Below are 13,882 nucleotides of genomic sequence, written 5' to 3'. Positions count from 1 at the left end.
TGGAGATCTTCCAGGCAGATGGTAAAATGCTACCCCCAGAGAGCGTACTCCAGATTGAAGTTAACTACATGACAGTGCTTCAGAGAGGGCTGGTCAGTGTCCCAAGCAGCAGACATCAGGATAGGAAAGTCCTGTCATTCACTAAGCCCCAGAGTAAGGATCTTTGTGTTTTATAACAGGAAAATCATTGTAATCTTTGCAGAGAGCAACTTCAGTTCTGGGGCTGAAGCCATTCCTGGTCTGAATCTGTTCAGAGGTGTTCCGAGGACATGACCCCCTTCTGAATGTTTTGCGTGGACATGCTTGCTGCGGGTGGGTCAGGCTCTGAACTGGGAAGGCTGGTGGTGTTGGAAGATGGGCCTGGATAGATGGGCCTTCTTTCTGGAAGAAGGAAAACAGTGAGCAAAAGCCAAGGAGACCTTGGAGCAAGAACAGGGCAAAAAGCAATAACCATAATGGAAAACCTTGACCAAGCTGCTCACTCTGTCTGGTACAGCCACTCTGAGCTGGTGGCAAATATTTTTTGGTTAAGAATCTGCCTGCCATTGCAGGGTAGATGGGTTCAGTCCCTGGTCCACGAAGATTCCACATGCCACGAAGCAGCTAAGTCCATGTGCCACTGCTGAGGCCCTAGAGCCTGTGCTCTGCAACAAGAGAGGTCAGCACAATGAGAAACCTGTGCATGGCAACTGAAGAGTAGCCCCTGCGTGCTGCGCTAGAGAAAGCCTGCATGCAGCAATGAAGACCCAGCATAGCCATAAACAAATAATTTAAAAAGTATTTATTGAGGGCCTACTGTGTGCCAGGGTCTGTCCTAGGCATTAAGGGTACAGCTATAAACAAAACCCCCAAATCCCTAGCCTCATGGAGCTTATACAGACATAATAAATAAATGGAAAAGAAGAGTAGTTGTGTTGGATGGTGATGAATGTTATAGAGAAGGGTAAAACAGGAGAAGGGAGAATAGGAGGACTGAGGGGATAGTAGGGTGGAGGAAGGTTTTTTAATATAGTAATTTCTTAATACTAAATTTTATAGTGTGATCCAGAGGAATCTTCACTAAGAAGGTGATGTCCAAAGACCTGGGAGGTGAGGGAGGAACCTCTTTTGGGGGAGAATGTTGTAGTTACAGGGGACAGTGGGTGTGGAGGCCTGGAGTTGGAATGTGCCTGGTGTGTTTGAGGAAATAATAAGGAAGATATGGCTGGTGGGGAAAGAGTAGTTGAAATGAGATTGGAAGTATCATAGAGACCTAGATGATGAAGACCTTGTAGATCATTGTGAACATTTTGGCTCTTTCTTTGAGTGATTGGGATCCATGTTAGGGTTTTGCCAGAGAAGTGGCAAGATCTGCCCCGTTGCTGGTGATGGATGCATCTGATGATGGTAGCTTATTGAGGGTCTGTTCTGATTGTTTCTGTTTTCTTGATGAAATGGGAAACAGAGTAAGAGCAAAGAGAGTGAGGACAAGGGAAGAGGCCTTGAGGCTGAGAGTTGGGGGAATTCCAGAGACTTCAAGTATGTTACCTCTTGGTTCTGAGTATTCTTTGTATTTTATATATGGCTTCTTGTTGGTTTTGATGTTCTCATGATAGAGGTAGAGTATTCTCCCTATACTACAGATAGGAAAATGAAGGTATTGAGACTTCCCCAGCCCCTTTAGCCCTTACCACTTCCTAGTCTCTTTCTGAGAAAGTTCACTTGTGGCTTTTGTGTTTTTCTGGAGCAGGGCAGGCATCTTGCCATCGGTCAGGTTGAGTTCAGCTAGGCTGGAGAGCATGGGAAGGGTGAGAATGAGGTCAAGATTTAGGATCAGGAAAGGCTTCAGAAAGAAGTTGACATTTGAACTGAATATTTAAGAAAGAATGGGGGTGGAGGACTTCACGATGGAAGGAATTGGTTGAATAAAAGCTTAGAGGCATAAACATTCCTGGCATGTGCAGGAAATGGCATTTAGTCTGCTATGACTGGCAGAGGGAAGGCTCTGGTATGAGCTAGCTCTGTGGCCTTGGAATCCCCAACATGTTTACAGGACCCACAAGGTTCTTCTTGCCAGGGAGGAAGAGGGAGGCCTTTGTGGGGCAGGCCTCCATTCTCTGGACGGAGCAGGCTCCATCATCCTGGCAGAGCTGGGTTAAGGTCCTCGCTAAGAAGCTGAGTTTCCAGACTGGCAGAAATAGCTATGTCGAGGTTTATAAAACTGTCTTGGAAGCAACCAGATTTCCTTTGGCCTGGAATTGCCTAACAAGCCCTCAGCCCATTTTAGGCTTTCAGGAAACATTTAAACCCAGCTTCAAACCTCCACGAAATCAGTACTGAAGTGGAGAAGGACCATATGGCAGGAAAAGAGACTGAAAATGGTTGAGGTTGAAAACCCCAACTTAAAAGCCTCTTTGAGGAGGAGAGTTGGGAAAGAGGATGTGGGAGTGATAAGTGGACAGTGAGGAGATGGATAGAGAGCTTGATTTTTTTTTTTTGGTTATTATTCAACAACAAAAATAATCTTTTTTGTGACTGGTTGAGGAGGATTTCAGCCTCACAGGGACCTGTAAAAACACTCGGCAATTCTTCTGATCTCCCAGCAAAACAAATCTTGGTCCCTCTCCACTTGACCAGGCTCATAATCCCCTTGACAGTTTTGCTCGAAGGGCTTTCTGGACCTAGAACCCCAGAACCTGGGGCTGGAATGGAAAAGATCCAAGGTACCAGGTATGTAGAGGTACTGATGGAGAAAAAGGGTCTGGCGTTTTGGAGGGAATTAGGGGATCGGCTTGAGAAAAACCTTGCTGGCTCCCTTGTGATAGCTTTTGATGCCCAGCACCCAATCTCTGAGCCCACTGTCTCCCCTTTCCCTTGTAGCTGCTTGATTTTAGGTACAACAGAGCCGAAAACAAGATTGTGGGCAGATAACCAGTCAGAAATGAGTCAGGAAAGAAAGGGAGGAAAAGAGGGGTGGAGGAGGAGAAAGACAGCGTGAGTGAGATGAAGGCAGGTTTCCCAGGAACAGTCTCTTTTCCTGGGTGTGTTGAATGAACTGTTACCGCAGGAACATCCCAGAAGGTACCAGGGGCACTTGTGAGGAGACTGAAACTCCTGCGGGAGAGGGGACTGGCTGAAGGGTGGAGGGGGAAGGCCTGTTGGTGACAGCCCAACTGGGTGACAGCTACAGTTGGAAAACTCCCTTTCACTGGTTGTACAGCCACCAGGACTGTGGGGAGTGAAGGAGTGTACCCTACAGGATAATGGTCAGTGCTCGAATTTCTCGTGCCCTTTGTCTTCCTGGCCTTTGACTCCTTGGGGGCCCACTTTTGCCATCAGTTAGCAAATCAGTTAACATTTGCGGGCCTTTTAGGTGAAGAACTCTCTGCTCGGTACTGAGGATTGTTCAAAACATGAGGAAGAACTCCCTAAGCACCACCACACCGCTTTCTCAACCGTGTGGGGTCAGAGGCAGCCATGGTGTCAGGAGACCTGGGGGATGGCTGTGAATGTCCTAGGAGGGCCAGGGAACAAAGGCTGTGGAGGTGAGCTGTTGCAACAAGGCCTGAGCTGTCAATCCGGGCAGAACTCTGAAAGGTAAACAAAGTGCTTCCCACCTTAGCCTACTCCAGGGACACCTACAAAACCTCACACTGTAGAGAGGTCTGGCTTGAGTAGTTAAAAGGAACTCTTTCTAATGATGACCCTTCCTGAAGCTTAAGTGCCAATGTTGGTTGCTGAGACTCTTGGAGGAAGAAATTAAAGATGTAGGCCCTTCTCTGGGGGAGCTGCCAGTCTGATCTTTATCTTTCGGTCTAGAATGAAGAAGGACTTCAGGGGGGAGTCAGTAAGAAGGTGAGGGTGGTCTGGTGGGTGTTCCCTGGGCAGGGTGAGTAGTGGGTTGACCCCAGGGCAGTCAGACCACAACTGTCCAGAGCTGGATTGGGCTAAACCCAGGTTCTCAGGACACACAGCGATTTCCTTGCCTGCCTTCTCCTTTCCTGTGGGCTGCTTCCTAAGCTATTACTTCCACACGAGAGTTTGCATAAGAGATTAGTGGAATGTCAACTCAGCAGAAATTCCCTCATGTGGTTTAGAGGTTTCCTTTGTGGAGGCTCTGGACTTCTTACCTGGACCAGCAGAGCAGAGTGCTGGTGGGTGTTTGTGTTTCCTCTCAATGGCAGCTTGAACCCAGCAGGTTGGGAGGCCTCCCTCCACACATGTGCATCTGTTCCTCAGCGCTCTTGGGGTTCAGACGTCTCCTTCTCAGGGACGAGGCACATGGTCATGTCCAAAACTAGGCCTGCAGAAAAGTACCACACAGACATTTAGAAATGTCACCTAACCAGGGTGATCGGAAGGTTCATTCTTAGAGGCTGGTCACCCCTCAGAAGGAGCCCCCTTCAGAGACTGACCTCTAAGGGATTCCTCTCGGGCCGTGGGGAGAGCACCTGTGGGCCGGGTGGTGAGACTGGATTGTAGGGAGAGAGAGCCCTAAGGGAGCAGGACAGAGAACTGCAGGATGCAGGCTGGCCTGAGCCGCAGCAGGGAGCCCCGAGGCTCTCTCCTCCAGTGGAGTTCGGGGGATAGATAGATGGAGGGCTTCTGGAGGCCAGAATCAGCTCCTTCCTGCCCTGCACGAGCCCCACCCTCCGGGAGGCTTTGCATGGCTGCTCTCAGGGCAGTGCCCCCAAGCCTTCCCTGCTGGGATGGGGGACACAGCACTCACCTGCCGACTGGGAGAGTCAGGTCACAGAGCCGAGCAAAGCTGGCCACCTGTCACCATTGGGTGGGGAGGAACAGCGGTAAATTGGGGAGGGCTTGCTACATCTAAATGGACTGCCAGCTGTTGTCATATAGAAATACAGAAATGATAGCAGATTTTTCAAGAGAATCCAGAATCTGAATTTTTATTTGCATTTTGTTTATATTCACCCAATTCAACTTAAAAAAAAAATAAAGGGAAGGCCAAATGAGACATACTTTTGTTGTTGCAAACCACCAGTTTATAAACCATCAGTTATAAACTCTTGTTCCCAGGAGTTTGAAAGGGAGGGGAAGTGAGGAAAACTGTTGTTAGCTACCAGGGGCGAGTGGCAGGAAGAGCTGCTTTGAGATACAGGAACTCAGAGCACACTGAAGACTGAGGACCCTGTTTAGGGCAGATGTTGATGATGCTTTTACTGGATTCCATGATGTGCCTGCTTCTCTGTTGAGGGTCAGTGGTTCTTTGCAGGTGGAAGAAGCTGGGGGTGGGAGGAGGAAAGGGTACCTAGTAACAGCTGGGCAGTCTCTTGGGAAGATGGTCAGTAGTGACCCTTCAAACCTTTACAAGCTCTTAGCATGTGGTAGGACACAGGTTTTTCACACAGGTCCATAAGACCAGCCTGAAATGCTTGCTGAACATCCAGATTCCTAGGCCCCATTCAAGAGGGAGAGATGGGGCCTGAGACTCTGCATTTTTTTTTTTTTTAACAATCACCCCTGTCAATATTAAGGAAAGTAAGTAGATGGTGGACTCAGAGCTGAGTCAACGTTCCTGCCCTGTTCCTTCACCAGGTGAGTGATCTTGGGCCAATCTTTTAATCTCTCTGAACCTGCATTTCCTGATTGGAAAGTTATCACTGTTTCCAGAATGGTGAAAGCTAAACTAGAAGATGGGTGGAGGTCATGCGTAGACCTGCCTCAGAGCCGTGACGCTGGTGTGGGTCGCCTGGGCTCCAACTCCTGCCTTGCCACTTTCTAGCTGTGTGACGTGGGACGAGCGATTTCACTGCTGTGTGCCTTGGTTTCCTTGGTGGTGGTGGTGGTTTAGTCACTAAGTCTTGTCCGACTCTTGTGACCCGATGGACTATAGCCTGCCAGGCTCCTCTGTCCATGGGATTCTCTGGGCAAGAACATTGGAGTTGGTTGCCATTTCCTTCTCCATTGGTTTCCTTGGTAACATGTAAATAATAATAGCACCCACTTTGTAGAGTTGCCACAGGGATTAAATTATTTAATCCTTTAAAATGCTTTTAAATTTAGCTATTCTATAAAGAATCTAGCAGCACCTTTCATAATAAATGCATCTTTTTTTTTTAGGTCACAAATAGGTTAAGGCTTACTTTCAAATGTCACCTCTCTATAGGGCCTTCCTGGAGTCCACTTTTTCCTTCCCTTTTCTCCCTTTACAGTTAGCTCCTCCAGGGTAAGGTTGTATCTGTTCGTTTTTATTTATTTATTAAAATTTTAGTATTTCCTAATTTGGCTGTGCTGGGTCTTAGTTGCGGCGTGCAAACTCTCAGTTGTGGCATGTGGGGTCTAGTTCCCTGCCAGGGATTGAACCAGGCGCCCTGCTTGGGAACATGGAGTCTTAGCCACTGAACCACCAGGGAGACCCCCATTTTTATATCCTAGTACCTTGCACAGTGCCTGGCGTAGAGTCACTGGAATGAATGGCAGTATCGGGGAGTCTGAAAAATGATGAATCTAGCTTGGGAATGGAGAAAGCGACTTCCAAGTACCCAGAGAAGCATGATCTGGAAGAAAAAGTGATTTATCAAGCTTCAGTGTGTCTGAATTACAATTATATGAGTAGGTCATGTTATTATTATTGCTCTTATGGTGAGAAAGTTGAATCTTCAAAACTCAGGTGTGCAATGACCCTTGACTAGCATTAGCTAGACTCCAAGTCAGGTGTTCTTCCCACTACACCTTGAGATCCCAGAACTGTGATTTCTGTCTCAGGGCAGAGATTGTAGAAAGGTTCTAGTGGTGCCTTGTTGTATTCCTGTCTTTGGGTTGTAACTCTTCAGATAGTTGTCTATAACTTGTCAGAGCTGGGTTTTTGAGCAATTCGTGATTGGTGGTTGATCCTACTTGAACAATTTCATTTTCCAAACGTAGTTTTTGGCTGAATTTTAGTGAAACAGCCTCTCATCCCCCTGGCTTCTCTGCTCTTATTCCCAGTGGGTGTTTCGTTTGCTTGGGAGTGTCTCCTCTCCTTGCAGCCAGACCAGCCAAAAGAGTCAGGCAGAGAGCGTCGATGGGAGTCTGGGGTGGCTCTCAGGGCCTTGGGAGAAGGCCCCAGGAAGCCAGCCACGCAGACTGTTCAAGTCTATGTTTCACATGTAAAGGGTTAGCCTGGTCCTCAGCTTCTCAAGCCGCTGGATTATTCCCTGAGTCTGAGAGACTTGGCTGGAGAGAGCAGGTGGCGGGAGCACCGTGAGCAGGCACCTCTGACTGAGTGGGCTCTCCGGGTTTTCTCTCAGCGGTACCTGCCCACAATGCCTCACCTCCTGGGCCACTGCTGGGAATAGCAGCTGTGCTTCTGCAGGTATGTGACCAAGGGGCACTGCCACGGGCCTGGTGGCAGTTGTGATCCACTCCTTTCTTGGTTGCATCTTCATAGAATTTCTCTTTTTGGCTCCAGCAAATACCACAGTTATCTACATTTTACCTTTTTTCTAGTTGGCTCTTGGTTCTCCTGTTATAGCTTTTCAGAGCAGTGGGTCCACCCTTCTTAGATCAGAAATTCAGGGAAGGAAAGACTATATTTTTAATCATGTTCTTTTAATGTATTGTAGTTTCTGTTCTTCCCACAAACCTTCTGTCCTCCCCCTGAGGGCCTGCCCTGAAGCTGGTAGAGCACGTCCAGTGCTGTTATGATGGGTTCTGATGATTATTGTGACCGTGGTTACCATGGGCACAGTTGAAAGCTTATGCTTAGTGAGTTGATTCCTTATTGCACTGAGTTCCCTGAGGACCCCGAGAACTGGCCTGGGAAAGCTTCCAGGGCTGCCTCTCCTTTCCCTTCTTTCTGTTTAACACACAGAGCCATCCACCAAGCTCTTCACTTGGCCCTGGGCTGGGGCAGGTAAAGGACATCTCTTGAGTGCGTGTGTGCAGGTGCTCTGGTGGCAGGACTAACTCACCGTCTAACCCCCTCCTCCTCCTCATCACAAATATGCTGTACACTTAAGTTTATAAAAATATTTCTCCCTGTAGGTTGGGAAGGCTTTTCATGAAGGATAAAAGTGAGGCCCAGGGTTTTCCTTTTTCTGAAAGCTTCTGTAGTTTTCACTGTAGGAGGGATGTTTCACTGCTGTCACCATCGCTTGCTGTCACCTACAGCTGCTTCCTCCCTTTCTAATTCCCACTCCACTCACTACCATCATCACCAGAACAACAGCCATGAGAGCTTATGTGAAGGTAGTGCATTTCATGTTGAAACTAGGAAAGAATTGTAAATGATATCAAGAATGTGGGTTTGGCTTGTTTTTATCATTGACACCAATCACTTATTTGCACCAAGGTAATAAATAAGATACTCTCCAGGATTAAGGTCATTCAGTTCAGTTCAGTTCAAGGTAATAAATAAGATACTCTCCAGGATTAAGGTCATTCAGTTCAGTTCAGTTCAGTTCAGTCGCTCAGTCGTGTCCGACTCTTTGCAACCCCATGCATCGCAGCACGCCAGGCCTCCCTGTCCGTCACCAACTCCCGGAGTTCACTCAAACTCACGTCCATTGATCGAGTCGGTGATGCCATCCAGCCATCTCATCCTCTGTTGTCCCCTTCTCCTCCTGCCCCCAATCCCTCCCAGCATCAGAGTCTTTTCCAATGACTCAGCTCTTCGCATGAGGTGGCCAAAGTACTGGAGTTTCAGCTTTAGCATCATTCCTTCCAAAGAACACCCAGGACTGATTTCCTTTAGAATGGACTGGTTGGATCTCCTTGCAGTCCAAGGGACTCTCAAGAGTCTTCTCCAACACCACAGTTCAAAAGCATCAATTCTTCGGCACTCAGTTTTCTTCACAGTCCAACTCTCACATCCATACATGACCACAGGAAAAACCATAGCCTTGACTAGATGGACCTTTGTTGGCCAAGTAATGTCTCTGCTTTTGAATATGCTATCTAGGTTGGACATAACTTTCCTTCCAAGGAGTAAGCATCTTTTAATTTCATGGCTTCAATCACCATCTGCAGTGATTTTGGAGCCCATAAAAATAAAGTCTGACACTGTTTCCACTGTTTCCCCATCTATTTCCCATGAAGTGATGGGACCAGATGCCATAGTCTTCGTTTTCTGAATGTTGAGCTTTAAGCCAACTTTTTCACTCTCCTCTTTCACTTTCATCAAGATGCTTTTTAGTTCCTCTTCACTTTCTGCCATAAGGGTGGTGTCATCTGCATATCTGAGGTTATTGATATTTCTCCCAGCAATCTTGATTCCAGCTTGTGCTTCTTCCAGCCCAGCGTTTCTCATGATGTACTCTGCATAGAAGTTAAGTAAGCAGGGTGACAATATACAGCCTTGACGTACTCCTTTTCCTATTTGGAACCAGTCTGTTGTTCCATGTCCAGTTCTAACTGTTGCTTCCTGACCTGCATATAGGTTTCTCAAGAGGCAGATCAGGTGGTCTGGTATTCCCATCTCTTTGAGAATTTCCCACAGTTTATTGTGATCCACACAGTCAAAGGCTTTGGCATAGTCAATAAAGCAGAAATAGATGTTTTTCTGGAACTCTCTTGCTTTTTCCATGATCCAGCGGATGTTGGCAATTTGATGTCTGGTTCCTCTGCCTTTTCTAAAACCAGCTTGAACATCTGGAAATTCATGGTTCACGTATTGCTGAAGCCTGAATGTTTAACTTTCATATCCAAAGATGCTTCCTTTTTGTCAATGTGATGAGAATGCTGATCAGAGTGAGAGAACTGTTGTTTCTATTTACTTTTAACTTTTCCCTGAAGGTGATGTTAGCCCAGAACAGAGTGCACATTCATATTGAAAATATATTTGGTACATCAATTATTGCTGTGTCACATCCACTCTCCAAGGCACTTAAAAATTTTTAAGTTTTTTTTTAACACCTACATTGAGATATAATTCACATGCTATAAAATTCACCCCTGTAAAGTGTACAATTCATTTGTTTTTTATGTATTTGTAGAGTTATATAACCATCACCACTATCTAATTCCAGAACTTTTTTTCATACCCCAAAAGAAACACTGTATTCATAGGAGTCACTTCCCATTCTGCCACCCTAAACCCAATCCTGAGCCACCACTAATTTTATATCTCTGTAGACTTGTCTATTCTGGACATTTCATAAAACTGGCATCAGGGTTCATCCATGAAGAATGTATCTTTTTATGTCTGAATAATATTCCATTTTATGGATATACCACATTAAAAAAAATCTTTTGGCCACTCCATGTGGCATGTAGGATCTTATTTCCCCCACCAGGGATGGGACCCATGCCCCCTGCATTGGTAGCTTGGAGTCTTAACTCCTGGACCATAGGAAAGCCCCACATTTGCCAATGCAGCCATCCATTGATGGACATTTGGGTTTCCACTTTTTGGCTATTATGAACATTAGTACAAGTATTTGTGTGGACATGATTTCCTTTCTCATGGCTGTATATCCAGGAGTGGGTCATGCTGGGTCATGTGGTAACTATATATCACTTACTGAGGAACTGCCAACTGCTTTCCAAAGTGGCAGCACAATTTTACATTTCCCACCACCAGTGAATGAAGGTTCTAATTTCTCCACCATCTCACAGTCTAACTAATGCTTGTTTTTATCTGTCTTTTTTATTGTAGTCATCCTGGTGGTGTGAAGTAATACTGGGTTAACCAAAAGGTTCATTTGGGGTTTCCCGTAAGATGTTACAAAAAACCTGAATGAACTTTTCGGCCAACCCAGTACCTTATTGTGGTTTTACTTTGTATTTCCCTAATGACTAGTGATGTTGAGCATTGCTTCATGTGCTTATTAGCCAATTTTATATCTTTGGAGAAATGTCTGTTTAAATCCTTTGCATATTTTTAAATTGGATTATGTGTCTTTTTTATTATTGAGCTGTAAGAGTTCTTTATATATTCTAGGTACAAGTAGCTTAGCCAATATATATCATTTGCAGATAATTCTCCCATTCTGTGGGTGTCTTTCTACTCTTATATTTTTTATAGCATGAAATTTTTTATTTAATATAATATAGTTTATATCTTTTTTCTTTTTGTTGCTTGTGCTTTTTGGTGTCATACCTAAGAAACCATTGCCTAATCCAGTGTTACAAAGATTTACCTCTATGTTTTCTTCCAGGCTTTTCTTCTTTAATTTTAATTCTTAAATTTAGTTCTTGATACATTTTTACTTTTTTTTTTTGCATAGTATCAGGGCAAGTGTCCTACTTTATTCTCTATATACAAATACACAGTTGTCTGAGCATCGTTTGTTAAAAAGACTCTTCTTTCCCTCTTCAATTATCTTATTATCATCCTTGTTGAAATCAGCTGACCATTAATATATGAGTTTATTTCTCAATTCTATTCTGTTGATTTCTATTTCTATTCTTATATCTGTGTACACTGTCTTGATTATTATGGCTTTGTGGTATTTTGAAATTGGGAAATCCGAGTCTTTTAAGTTTATTCTTCATTTCCATGATTCTTTTGACTGCTCTAGGTCACTGGCACTGCCATAAAATTTTAGGATCAGTGTCAATTTCTGCAGTTGATGGATATTCGATTCAACCTATAGATCAATTTGGGAAATACTGCCATCTTAACAACTTTGAGTTTTCTGATTGCGAACATGGGATGTCTTTCTGTTTATGTCTTCTTTACTTTCTGTCAATGATGTTTTGCAGTTTGCAGTGTATAAGTCTTGCACTTCTTTTGTTACATCTCTTCCTAAGTATTTTATTCCTTTTGCTGCTATTATTGTGCAGCATACTAAGTTGCTTCAGTTGTGTCTGACTCTTTGCGACGCCATGGACTGTAGCCCGCCAGGTTTCTCTGTCCGTGGGATTCTCCAGGCAAGAATACTGGAATGAGTTGCCATGCCCTCCTTCAGGGGATCTTTCTGACCCAGAGATTTAACTCATGTCTCTTATGTCTACTTGCATTGGTAAAGTGAAAAGTGAAAGTGAAGTCACTCAGCCATGTCCGACTCTTTGTGACCCCGTGGACTGTAGCCTTCCAGGCTCTTCCCTCCATGGGATTCTCCAGGCAAGAATACTGGAGTGGGTAGCCATTTCCTTCTCCAGGGGATCTTTCTAACCCAGGGATTGAACCCTGGTCTCCAGCATTGCAGGCAGACGCTTTAACCTTTGAGCCACCAGGGAAGCCTTGAATTGGTAGGTGGGTTCTTTATCACTAGTGCCACCTGGGAAGCTGCCATTATTAATGGAATTGTTTTTCTTGATTTTGTTTTTAGATTGTTCATTGCTAGTGTGTAGAAAGAAATTGATTCTTTAAGTATTACCTTATATCCTGCAAGCATGCTTGACATTATATATTATTTTAACGGTGTTTTAGTGGAAATGTTATGACTTTTTACAAGCATGATTGTATCGTCTGCAATATGAGATAATTTTACTTTTTCTTTTCCAGTCTGGATGTACCCTTAAGTTTTAACCTTTTCCTTCATTATTTTAGCATAAAACAACTTTATATGATATTAGCTAATTGTATATGGTACATATACAACATTTTTCACTTTGTAGTGCTTAGATACTTTAAAACATATTAATTTTATTTTAATGGGTGTTAAAAATATGATAGCTCATAATTTTATGGTGTTGACTTAGGTATCACTTTATTAGGGTGTTCTTCCCTGAACATCCTATTTAAAATGGCACATCTTTCCTTTTCCTCTACCTTGCTTCATTTTTCCTTCCCACCACTTACCACTATACATATTATACACAAGCATACACTTACATGTCACACACGTGAGATGTGCCTGCGTATTGTCTGTTTCCTTCTGCTAGGATGTAAGCTCCCTGAGAGCAGAGGCTTGGGTTTATTCTTTGCTGATGGCAGTGTCCAGGAAATGGGTACTCAGCAAATATTTGTCAGTGGCTAATTGTTTAGAATGGAGTTAAGACCAGTACGTCAGTTTCAAGTTGATTCAAGAAAAATACTGAATAAATAATTGTTCAGGAAGTATACAAATATGGCAAAATTCATAAGGGCTTGCCAGAAAGTTGGGAAACTCTAACTTCAGTAACGAGAAGAAGCTGGATGGGAATGGAATTTTTAAAATCGTTTTCTGTGAAGTGAGAAGTTATTTGTTAGCTCACAGACTTTTCCCCAACCTAGATCAGGGAAGCCTTGAGGCCCACAAGCTGTAACAGATGAAATTAAATATATGTGGGAAAGTGGTTTCCACTTCCACCACAGAAACCCTGCTGGCAGTTCTGGAGGTCATCTGGGAATGTTTGAGGTGCTTTGGGCTACCCATGGAAACTTGGCTGATTGGTCTTGTCTTCTTTGCAGGGCTCTGTGTTTGCAGAGAGCAGAAATGACCATGACTGCCAACAAGAATTCCAGCATCACCCACGGAGCTGGAGGCACTAAGGCCCCTCGAGGGACTCTGAGCAGGTGAGTCGGGGAACATTGCCTGGGGGAGTGAAGCTCAGTGGAGGGTAGACTCAAAGGACACCTAACGCCCTATGTCCTGGATAGGACTGCTGCCAAGTGTGTGTGGTTATCCTCATGATTCTGACAGTCATCCAGGTGAATCATCTGGGCCAAACTTCAACCACTGACCAAACAGTGAGATCTCAGGGCATTTTCTTATGCCCTCTAAAATTTTGCTTCCTCATCTGTGACATAATAATAGTACCTGTCTCTCAGAGTTTCCTTGAGGATTAAATGAGATGATAATGTCAGTGCTTAGCATAGTGCCTAGCAAAAAAAACACTTATTAAATATTAGCTCCATCTCTGCAATGGGATAGAAGCTTCCAGAGCTGGCAGTTAAAGGTACAACTGTCACCAGGGCTTCTCAGGTCTTGGCCTAGGCTAGATGCTGATTTCCTTGAAGAACCTCTTTTACTAAAGCCACATACGTTTCATAGCCCCTTCATCTGAATCTCAGCTGGATGGGTTTGGCTTT

At 44.5% G+C, this 13,882-nt stretch overlaps 1 protein-coding gene across 5 annotated transcripts in view; it reads left to right on the top strand.

Moving 5' to 3' along the window:
* The window catches only part of DENND2B (DENN domain containing 2B), a 171,073-nt gene that overhangs the window by 93,676 nt on the left and 63,515 nt on the right, over positions 1-13,882 (top strand). For 4 of the 5 annotated variants that reach the window (XM_070383892.1, XM_070383893.1, XM_070383891.1 and 1 more), the window contains one exon: positions 13,262-13,366. In XM_070383892.1, coding sequence (XP_070239993.1) covers positions 13,287-13,366 — 80 coding nt within the window. In that variant the 5' untranslated portion in view covers positions 13,262-13,286. Of the gene's footprint in view, positions 1-13,258; positions 13,367-13,882 lie in introns of all 5 variants that reach the window. The other variant, XM_070383894.1, reaches the window with a different exon arrangement.

Source organism: Bos mutus, chromosome 15 (genome assembly GCF_027580195.1).
Source record: "Bos mutus isolate GX-2022 chromosome 15, NWIPB_WYAK_1.1, whole genome shotgun sequence".
NCBI classification, from domain to species: Eukaryota; Metazoa; Chordata; class Mammalia; order Artiodactyla; family Bovidae; genus Bos; species Bos mutus.
The sequence above is the reverse complement of the archived record's forward strand: the minus strand, read 5'-3'. Positions and strand labels throughout refer to the sequence as shown.